Genomic DNA, 11,850 nt, shown 5'->3' with positions numbered 1-11,850 from the left:
AGGTTCTACGACTTTAAAGATGAATTTTCTTCTTTTTCAGTTGTTTTAAAACTTTGAACATGGCATTTTGAATATCCTAATCATCAGCTTTTTTTCTTTGGTGTATTTTAGAGCCTTCTCTTTGATCATTGGGGGATGAACTGATCACACTTCCGATCTCTCGTCTTCCCTAATTCATTGCTCACAATTGTTTTCTTCCTCTATCATATGCATGGTCCAATCATTCTTCACATTTTAACTGTTCTCCATTCTGTTGCTATTTCCATTTCTTTCTTTCTTTTCTTAATCTTTTCTCTTTCTTTTTTATATTACCAGACTCTATTTCATTCCCCGTCAATTATGATCCTTTTTCAAAATATTACAAATATTTCTTTTCTTTATCATGCTTTTTATTAAATATCATTCCAATTTTATGGCAAATGCAATGCAATGTACTCATATCTCCTCTCTTGGCAGAATGGAAATGATGACAATGTTGGGAGCAGAAAGGCTATTTTTCATTAGAAAAAAGGGAAGTTTCTACAATCAAGCATAATGACAAGAAATAGGGGAAAATCGATTAATACAAAAGAGATACAGTTATTTCTTAATGACTGTTTCGATAGATATTGACAGTAGCCTCGAAATTTTATCTCAAAGTAGGCACAAGCGTCAACTCCCTTGTCTTTTGTCTGAACATCTCGGATCATAATTTTCATCCTTTTTGTGTTAAGCCCTTGTAGTATTTGGACCTCCTTCGTGTCTAGACCGCCTTTTCGGGTTTTCGTCGTAAACACATCTCCCATACTCAAGCCGCCTGTTTAGGCTTTCAACTTGAAAATTTTTCTTTCTCTTTTTTTTTTACGCAAAATATTTCTTGACAACATTGGCATTCACTGGGTTGGAAAACTCCCTTCTGTCCATCTTTGCCAAAATTAGTGCTCCTCCTGAAAAAGCTTTCTTCACCACAAATGGTCCTTCCCAATTCAGCGTCCATTTCCCGCGAGGATCCTGTTGGTTCAGAAAAATTCTTTTCAATACTAACTCTCCCTCTTGGAACTGACGAGGATGTACCTTCTTGCCATATGCCATCATCATTCTCTTTTGATATAACTGCCCATGGCAAAGTGCCGTCAACCTCTTTTCTTCTATGAGATTCAATTGCTCATAACGAGCGTTAACCCATTCAGCTTCTTCCAACTGTACTTCTTTAAGGACCCTTAGGGAAGGGATTTCTACTTCAACTGGTAAAACTACTTCCATCCCAAATACCAAAGAGAACGGCGTAGCTCCCGTGGAAGTTCGGACTGTTGTGCGATAAGCATGCAAAGCAAAGGGTAACTTCTCATGCCAATCTTTTTATACATCTATCATCTTTTCAATTATCCTTTTGATGTTCTTGTTGGTTGCTTCTACCGCTCCATTCATTTTTGGGCGATAAGGCACTGAATTGTGATGCTTGATCTTGAACTTGGCACAAACCTCTTTCATCATTGAACCATTGAGGTTACTAGCGTTATCTATGATGATCATTTCCAGGAGACCATAGCGGCATATTATTTCTTTTTGGATGAACTTACATACCACTTTCTGGGTCACATTGGCATAAGATGCTACTTCTACCCACTTAGTGAAGTAGTCAATCACCACAAGAATAAACCGATGCCCATTTGATGCCTTCGAGGTTATTAACCCAATCACATCCATGCCCCACATTGAGAATGGCCATGGTGATGTCAATACATTCAGTGCATTTACAAGAGTGTGGATTCTGTCTGCATATATCTGACACTTGTGACACTTTCAAGCGAAATCTGTACAATTTGTTTCCAACGTGAGCCAGTAATACCCTACTCTCATGACCTGTCTTGCCAACATATGCCCACTTGCATGTGCCCCACAAATTCCTTCGTGAACTTCCTCAACTATTTTTCGAGCTTCGGCTGAATCCACACATCTTAAAAGCACTTGGTCCCTACTTCTCCTGTATAAGATGTCTCCATCCAAGAAGAAATTCATTGCCAACCTTTTAATGGTTTTCTTATCATTTTTTGAGCTTTGCTCCGGATACTGCTGAAACTTGAGATAATGCACAATATCATGGTACCACGGTTTCCTGTCTACTTCTTCCTCTACACTGGAGTAGTGTGCGAGGCACTCTCGAAGATTAATCATGATGTGTTGAATCTTGACATCGGTACCAACTTTGAACATTGCTGCCAACGTGGCTAATGCATCAGCTATTTGGTTATCCTCTCAGGGCAAATGGGTGAAGCAAATCTTATCAAAATTTTCAATCAGCTTTGAAACATACTTACGATACCGGACTAACTTCGAGTCACGTGTCTCCCATTCTCCCCGCAATTGATAAATAACCAAAGCAAAATCCCCAAATACTTTCAAAATGTGAATTTTCCTCTCAATGGCTGCCTGAAGACCCATGACACAAGCTTCATATTCTGCCACATTATTAGTGCAATAGAAATTGAGTTTGGCTATGATGGGATAATGATCTCCTTTTGGTGACACTAACTGCCCCTATGCCATGCCCCAAGGCATTCGAAGCTCCATCGAAAAATATCTTTCAATTCTCTTTCTTTTCTGATTCCTCCTCACTTGTTTGGCATATTGACATCAAGTCCTCATCCGAAAACTCAAACTCCATGGGTTCATAATCCTTCTCCACCCTTTTCGCTAAAAAATCAGTGATTGCACTTTATTTGATAGCTTTTTGGGACACATATACAATATCATATTCAGACAACAACACTTGCCATCTTGCCACTCTACCTGATAAAGATGGTTTCTCGAAGATGTATTTAATAGGATCCAATTTTGCAATGAGCCAAGTGGCATGATATAGCATGTACTGTCTGAGTCGATGCGTCGTTCATGCTAAAGCACAACACATCTTTTCCAACGAGAAATACTTGGACTCGTACTCAATGAACTTTTTACTCAAGTAGTAAACTACTATTTCTTTCTTACCAGTTTCATCATGCTGTCCCAACACACATCCCATGGATCCTTTATTTACTGTCAGATACAAAAGGAGGGGTCTCTCTGCCACAGGTGGTACCAACACTAGCAGACTCAACAGATATTCTTTAACATTGTCAAAAGTAACTTGGCACTCCTCATTCCATGCCCCAAGATTGTGCTTGTGAAGGAGCTTGAAGATTGAGTCACATTTGAGTGTGAGTTGTGATATGAACCGGGCTATATAATTCAACCTTCCTAAGAATCCTCTAACTTTTTTCTACGTTTTAGGAGGAGGCAAATCACGGATTGCTTGAACCTTATCCGGGTCAACTTCTGTTCCTCTTTTATTGATGACGAAACCAAGTAACTTTTTTGAAGTGACTCCAAAAGTGCACTTTGCAGGATTTAATCTGAGCTGAAACTCCCATAACCTCTTAAATAACCTTTCAATATTGGTCGTATGGTCCTCTGTTTTGCGAGCTTTTACAATCATATCATCCACATACACCTCAACCTCTTTGTGCATCATATCATGGAAAAGAGTCACCATGGCTTGTTGATAAGTTGCCCCAGCATTCTTCAAACCAAATGGCATTACCTTATAACAAAAGGTCCCCTACATAGTTATGAAGGTACTTTTTTCTCTATCCTCTGGTGCCATCTTAATTTGGTTATACCTTGAAAAACCATCCATAAAGGAAAACATGGAATGGCGAGCAGTATTATCAACGAGGGTGTCGATGTGGGGCAAAGGAAAATTATCTTTTGGGCTAGCTCTATTCAAATCTCGATAGTCCACACACATTCTTACTTTCCCATTTCTTTTAGGCACTAGGACAATATTTACAACCCATTCGGGGTACTTAGCTACTTCCAAAAATCCTGCATCGAACTGTTTTTTCACTTCTTCCTTAATTTTCAACAACATTTCAACTTTCATCTTTCTCAACTTTTGCTTAATTGGTTTGCATTCAGGTTTCAAAGGCAGTTTATGGGCTACAATGTCTATATTGAGTCTTGGCATATCTTGATAAGACCATGCAAACACATCTTCATATTCATGAAATAGCTTTATTAGTTTTTCTTTTTCAATTGGGACCAACGTCGTACCAATTCTAACTTATTTCTTATTATCTTCATTTCCCAAATTAATCGTTTCAAGTGTCTCTTGATGTGGGACAATTTGTCTCCCCTCCTGTTCTACTAATCTTAACAAGTCCTGAGTTAAATCATAATCCTTCACGTTTTCTATATCGTCAAGTTCACTGATACTTGTACCCTTTTCAAAATTAACCTCAAAACCACTGTCACTATCATCTTCGCATTCATTATTTGGAATCTTGGAAGGTAAAGGGAATTGAAAGATGTAGAGCTATTGTATAGATAAATAGTTAAAATAAAGGGATGATGACAAGAATGGAAATGGTGAATCATGAGAGAAGATATGAGAAATGCACTATGCATGTCAATTTATTAGAATGATAAACAATAAAAAGCTCGATACATAAAATTTCCAATGCTCTTGGGCATAAGCACGGATGTTTAGTTTGCATTACTTTGAAATTGAATCACAAGTGACTGGTAAACTCATGGTGGTCCAGCTGCTCAACTTCAACTCAGGTGGTCCGAGGTATGTAGTAAGGATCCCCTCCACATTTTCTAGCTGTTCTTTGCCTTCCTCCGTTACACATATTGATAAATCAGAAAAGGCTTCCCCTAATGCTGACACTGATTCTCGGCTCCCAACGGTGAGTGATTCAGGAAAGATGCAGCCTCCGAACCGAAATGTCTCGTAGAGATGAGGATATATCATTCTATGGTTTTCCAACTCGTGCCCCTTAAAGCGAGCCAACCTTTCCTTTCTTCTTTCGGCTATCATTTCTTCTCTTTCCTTCTTAGTCGACTTATATCCTAGGCCAAACCTTTCTTCATTTTTGGTAGCACATATTGGCCTTTTAATGCCTTGCAGCTCTTTTTTCAGTCTTGCCTCCGCTCGATTTTTTTTCCCTATTATCTAACTGACAGCCATCTTGGTGGTTTGAAAAGCCTCGGAATGGGTGGTGTGGTTCCTTCTCCAACATATGTGGTGTTAACAAACTCGAAGGATGGAAAGGAACATTCAGGCACTTCTTCCGCCGCTTTCACGTAAGGAGTATCCGTTGGCTTGCTTATGGTAAGTCCTCTTCCCCGTTAACACATACAATCTTCCCATCCACGATGAACTTGACTTTTTGGTGAAGCGATGAAGGTATGGCCCCAACTAAGTGGATCTAAGGTCTTCCCAACAAATAATTGTATGAAATAGCGATATCCATAACCTGAAATTCAATGGTAAAGGTACACAAGTCGATCTCTATCAGTATCTCAATGTCCCCTACTACTTCTTTCCTCGTCCCATCAAAGGCTCTCACAATCATCTGGCTCTTTCTCATGTAAGACATGTCGATGGATAAGCGGGCCAAGGTCCTCATGGGCATCACAATCAAAGACGATCCGTTGTTAAGCAGCACTTTTGAGACGGTACAGCCTTTACACTTGGTAGTGATATGCAAGGCTTTGTAGTTTCCCCTACCTCCATAAGGGATTTCTTCATTGCTAAAGGATATTATGTTACCCACTAAAATGTTCCCAATGATGTAGTCCAAATTTTTAATTGAAATGTTCTGATCCACATATGCTTGGTTCAAAATCCTCATCAAAGAGTTCCTATGTGGTTCCGAGCTGAGGAGCAAAGATAGTAGTGAAATACGAGCAGGCAACCTATTCAATTGCTCGACCACATTGTACTCATTATGTTTAATGAACTTGAGGAACTCGGCAGCTTCTTTTTTCGTCACCGACCCCTTTAAGCCATCTGTTGATTCTTGAGATTGCACTTTTTCTTCTCTCGGATTTTGCTCTTTTTCTTGTCCCTTCTCCTTTTTGAGATTCTCTAATGCCTCTGGTGTATAGCAACGTCCGCTGCGGGTAATCCCCCCAATACCAGTTATATTTGCAGCATTATCTTGAGATTCGGCCATCCGTTTCCCCGCATTTAAAACTTATACATTGCAATTGTAGTTCCACGGGACAGCTTTGTCATCTTTGTAGGGGAAAGGTTTAGGGACTTCGATGGTCATTTTGGCATGGGTTTTGTGTTCCACAAACTCTCCTCTTGGTTCATAGAAAATGGTTAAAAATTTTATCTTCATTGGGTGAGTGGAATCTTTAGCCATCATGTTTAGTGCTGGCCCTAAGGCTTCCACGTAGAATTCAATCCTTGATTCGTCCATCATCCTTTGCACTTTCTTTCGGAAAGAACTACAATCTCGAATTAAATACCCCACACATCTTTTGTGATATAAGCAGTATGGTCCTTGGATATCTCTCGAGTCATTCACATCAAGACATTTCAGCCAAACCTAGAGCATATCGGCCTTTACCAAGGCTTCAAACACTTTCTCCATTGGGGTTTTCACTTCCCAAATGTTTCTTTTAACATACACCTCCCCTTCGATTGCATTTACCCTTGCCCCAACATGATTTGGCAGGGGGTTCTTGTTAACATTCTATTTTAGCTTCTTTTCAAAATTCAGGATTCCTGCCTTGATCAACCCTTGCACCTTATGTTTGAATATTGTACAATTCTCGATCGAGTGACCTTCGATTCCATAATAATAATCACAATAGGCGGAAGCGTCATACCATCTCGGGAATGGAGGTTTTAATGGCTCTATGTATAAAGGTGCCACTAGATGGTTTGCAACTAACTGAGTGAAGAGTTCTGCATATGGGATTGGGATTAGGTCAAACTACACTTTCTCTTACTTGTTTCGCCATCCTCTTGACTCACTAGCAATATGGTTGTTTGAAGGTTTCGTTTGTTATATGGTTGAAGCTGTAACGGGTGTGGAAGTAGGTAAGTGGATATTTGTGGGGTAAGCTGTCCGTTGGATAGGAGCATATGGGTATAGGTTAGAAAAAGCATTTGGCATGGGTGGATATAGGTATGGGCTTTGTGAAGCATTATTCACAACTAGGTAATAGGGGTATGGTGGATATGGCTGGTAAGGGTTGTAGCTTCCTCCTTGGGGTTGTCCCGAAGTGATGGCTTAGGCTTTTCCTTCTTTCTTCATAAAAGTTCTCTCTTTTTTTATGTGTGCCGCATCACCTCCTTCTATCTTCCCTTGCTTAATGGCAGTCTCTATCATCTCTCATGAAACCACCATATCAGCGAAGTTCTTTGTGGCATTACCGACCAATCGTTCATAGTAAGGGGATCACAGGGTGTTAACGAACATCACAGTGGTTTCTTTCTCATTCAATGGTGGCTAAACTTGAGAAGCCATATTCCTCCATCTTTAAGCATATTCTTTGAAGTTTTCAGTGGGTTTCTTCTTCATGTTTTGTAAAGAAATACAATCCAGAGCCATATCTATAACATGCTTATACTGAGCTACAAACGCCCGAGCAAGGTCCTTCCATGTGTGGATTCGATTATGGTCCAGTTGGACGTACCACTTTGCTACAGCACCAGTGAGGTTATCTTGAAAGTAATGTATCAAGAGCTTGTCATCATGGGCATATGCAGCCATCCTTCTGCAATACATGGTGATGTGTGTGACTGGGCACTTGGTTCCATCATATTTTTCAAAGTCTGAAACTTTGAATTTTAGGGTGATAACCACATCTAGAACGAGACAGAGTTCGATTGCATCCATAAAGCAATACATTCCCATTCTTTCTACCATGCGTAGTCTCTCCTCCAAAAGGTTAAATTTTTTGTGGGTATCGGGATTGTCTTTCGATTCAACGGATCCACATTTGAGCTTCTCTTGTTCTTTTGGATCGTTCAGATTAAGTACAGAGATGGGGTCTGAAGGACTTACCCTTCCAATTGGCCTCTGTTAGGCATAAGTCGGTGGTGGCCCTGTAGGCACTGACTTCCCAAAGAATGGATATTGTCCTATCGATGCCATAGGGATTGACGTATTCCTTGCTAGTGGTGGTGTGAATCTTGGTGGATATACAGGGTCTGTATTGGCTTCTGTCTGTTGAACATCTTCTGGTGCACCAAAAATCCCCGCCACTCTCTTCCCTTTATATGTCGACATCAACTCTAAAATTTTTGACAATTGACCCATAATCTCTTCTTGCTTTTTCTCGATCTTGTCCATTCTCTCCGAGTGTTCGTCGCCCATGATCTTAGAGTGAGCTCTTGTGTTGTATCTGTGTAGGGTTCGTTTCTATGGAATTTTGTTCTTTACGGGCCAAATGGATAAGTTAGAATTTTATGTTGATGAATGCATTGTCATTTGTTATTATTTATACGAATCATGTAACTATGGTGCAAGTGAAATGTGTTTGAAAAGAAAAGAAAAATAGGAAAAATATTGGTCATCCAACATTTACCATAAGAAAATCCACATCCATAGAACTGAAATATCCGATTACATCATTGCCTAAAACCATTACATAACTACCAAAACGAAAAACCAACTTTGTCATATTGGTCCCTAACCATCCTAAGGTGATCGATCAACCGCTCACTCAATTCATCCCTCGGAAGAATCTCTCGCCTGAGTTCTTCAGTCTTGTTTGCCATTACTCGCGCTCTGAATGCCACTTCTCTCATCTGTCTCAGTATCCATCGCATTTCAGCTTCTTTCCTTTGAAGGCTTTGTGTGCACGAATCATTTTTTTCCCTCATTTGGAAATACTCTTGCCTTACTACTTCATGTTGTACCTTGTAGCCCTCCATGGTAGTTTCCATCCAGCCACAATCATTTCTCAACTCTTGGATAGTTTGTTCTTGTCTTCATACCTCGTGCTACAAAGCATTGTTGACACTTTGGAGTTCTTGCATTCTAGCTATTAGAGAAGAATTTGCCACGTTCACTTCCTCAAACTTGCTTCGCCACTCATCCTGCTCTTCCAAAGCCATCCGTACCTTTTTTGCCTTCTCTTTCTTCACTTCTTCTAGCTCATCCTCATGTCTCCGCTTCATATTCATCATCTCCTTTTCAAGTCTCTTTCTTGTCAACTCGTTCTCTAGCAGGACATCTTGAGGTTCTGGGTTTATGGGATGTTTTGATGGGGGGCATACAACATTCTTCACCCTTTGGTCGTGCCAAGTATCATATCCTGTAGTGACTTCATCGATAAACCTCCCTTGATCCACTCGACACGTTTTTTTCCAATCTTATGCAATTTTCTCAATTTTTTTAGCATTTTTGGCTCTCCATATGTAAACTCTAACTAGTTGAGCTGGTGAGTCATGGGCATGAATTGCTCAGATCTGAACTATCTCCGTACCATTATCGGTGCATAGCTAATGGCTCCCCATGGTCCCATCAGTTGCACCCACGGCTTGTCCCCGCATTTATACATCACTTGCATTCGTGGCATCCATGGAGCTCTCCAAGTCACTTCAATGCTCATTAACCTCCAGAGCCTCGTGACCCACTCTTTTTTCTTCTTGCAGTCGGGCCATTCACTTTCGCAGAACTCAAGGATAGGGCAACTCGCAGATAGATAAAGCTTTCGAAATTTGCTCTCTTTGCATTCTAAATGGCTTTTGATCCATATGGTTAAGAGTTGGGCACATCCGATGAATCGTCCCTCGCCTTTGCGTCGACAGAAATTCAAGGATCTGAAGGTTTCAACTAAGATGGATGGGGCCGGGTTAATGTTCCTTGTCATCTGATCGAAGAAGTATATGACTGATACCTCCACATGACCTAAAACCTTCAAGAAGACCATTAAGCCATAGATTGCCATTGCGAAAGCTAGGAGACCTTGTTCATCTTTCATGTGTTTTTTAATATATCTATTCAAGAAACTCCACAGAAGGCATTCTGTGTCTCCTTTCTTCTTCAGATGCTGATCCACTTCTACCGTAGTCATTCCTAGCAACTTGGCCAACTTTCATCGATGTCCCGTCTTTTGAGCCCTCCAATAGATCTTGTCAAGCTGCATGTGATCTATTCGGAGTAGAGAGAAGTACTCTTCTATGGTAGGGGTCATGTCCACCTTGTTAAAGATAAAGCAACGGTATGAAGGATCCCAAAACTGGACGATGGCTCAAAGCATCTGGTCATCAACAGGTACATATAGGAGCCATGCAATGTGTCCATACTTGCTCTGAAAATTGTCTCGGTGAGCACATCTCCATTGTTCCCAAATTCCTATCATCTCTGTGAAGTCATTTTGCTGAAGGTCCAAGTGAACTCTCTCGGGTAAAGTTGGGGTATGTCCTTGGGTCAAACAGTCTCCTTTTTCTTATTGAATTTGCCCCATCTGTAACTCTATCTCATAGTCATTTCTGTATATGTTGAGTGGACTTGCTGATGACGATGCCATGGATGTAACCGGGATCTCTTAGGTTAGATGTTGTGTAGCCAATATTTCTCCTATATGCAATTACGATGCATGCAAATGAACATGTAACATGCACATGACAAGCAAAAGAAACTTAAGTTAGTATGGTAAAAAGAAATAGTGGAGTGTTAAAAATAATGAGAGAATAATAAGCAATATCATGGGTATTACTAACGTCATTAGACATTATTTACTCCACGATATTTTATTATCTCATGGAGAAATTTAAAATAGAGAGAGTGGAAGAGATTCCTTCATGTGTACCTATTTATGGGATATGTCCTTACAGGTAAGGCTTTACCTATGGTTAAGCTGCTCTCGGTATTCTATATGCTGAGTTGGGATTATAGACAGAGCTAGGGTTCTCAAATCGTCCCTCACTGTCGTCCACGCGAACTAGTAAAGCACCCCGGTCCTCACCCATTACAAGCTTCAAATGGACTAGGTTCGACTTGAGTGGGAGTCTTCACTAGCTCGTGTGGAGGTTATCACCTCACGAGAGCGTAGCTACTAAACTCCTTCCTAAGAAAGACATAACCCATGTGGAGGGTTTATGCATGAATGCAAAAAATGTGCTCTGTGTGTGAAGGAAGACATCGATTTTGGACCAATAATCTCACATCCCTCTATCCTAAATCCCCACAATTATTAAAAGCAATAAAGTAATAAATGCGAAATCAACGAATGCACCAAACAAAATATGCAGAATAAATCATTAACACTAAAGAAACATCAAATTATTTAAAGCCTTGGATAACCTATTATTATTTAATGGTTCGACTCTCGACAGTCCCCAATGGAGTCCCCAACTGTCGTAACATGCGGGTCTAAGAACCCGACCACCAGATGAGGGTGAAAACTCTAAAAAAAACTAGGAGTCGCCACCAATCTTTTTTTACTAGGTGCGATTGGCCACCTATTGACTCGATTCTAATCAATGAAGCCTTAAATTAATTTTAAGCCCACCGAAAATAACCTTAAACTGGTCTACATTTTTCTAGATATAAGTTCGGAAGTACGGTTACTCTCGGGGAAGGATTAGCACCCCCGGGACGCCCATTCCATGAATGATACCATTTTTAGATTATCCTATTAGGCTTTCATTTTTAATTTCACTATATTTTCTTAGTTATTATTCTCTTATTTTATCTCCTATTTAACCTAAAATAGAATGCAAATGTGAGGCAAGATGAAATGCATTGCGTGAGATAAAAAATGTCGGACGAATAACCTTTTATCGATGACGTTCTCCTGAATCCGCCCATCATACTGGTGGGACCCGGGGTGTTCTCTCACCTAGGGAATTATCTGAAAAATTCACCTTTGCAAATTCAACGAATAAATCCCATCATCAGGGTTATCGTACGTTTTTCTTTAAAAATAATATTTTCGTGCATAATGAACCTAATACGAGCGAAAGCCTTTTATTAAAAATATTTCTCGAGCCCTCCCATCATACTGGTGGGACCCGAAAACATCTTTTCACCTATGAAACTTTTCGAGAAATACCCGTCTTGGCAAAATTCTTGG

General features: G+C 40.1%; 1 protein-coding gene across 1 annotated transcript; it reads right to left on the bottom strand.

Moving 5' to 3' along the window:
- Positions 1 to 840: 840 nt before the first annotated feature.
- LOC108663961 lies at positions 841 to 2,193 on the bottom strand. Its single transcript, XM_018129880.1, has 3 exons — positions 1,866 to 2,193; positions 1,462 to 1,754; positions 841 to 1,320 (listed from the first exon to the last, which is right to left on the bottom strand). The coding sequence occupies exons 1-3, from the start codon at positions 2,191 to 2,193 to the stop codon at positions 841 to 843; spliced, it is 1,101 nt and encodes a 366-aa protein (XP_017985369.1).
- Positions 2,194 to 11,850: the final 9,657 nt, after the last annotated feature.

Source organism: Theobroma cacao, unplaced genomic scaffold (genome assembly GCF_000208745.1).
Source record: "Theobroma cacao cultivar B97-61/B2 unplaced genomic scaffold, Criollo_cocoa_genome_V2, whole genome shotgun sequence".
Classification (NCBI taxonomy): domain Eukaryota; kingdom Viridiplantae; phylum Streptophyta; class Magnoliopsida; order Malvales; family Malvaceae; genus Theobroma; species Theobroma cacao.
Note: the sequence above shows the minus strand (reverse complement) of the source record. Positions and strands in the feature narration are given on the sequence as shown.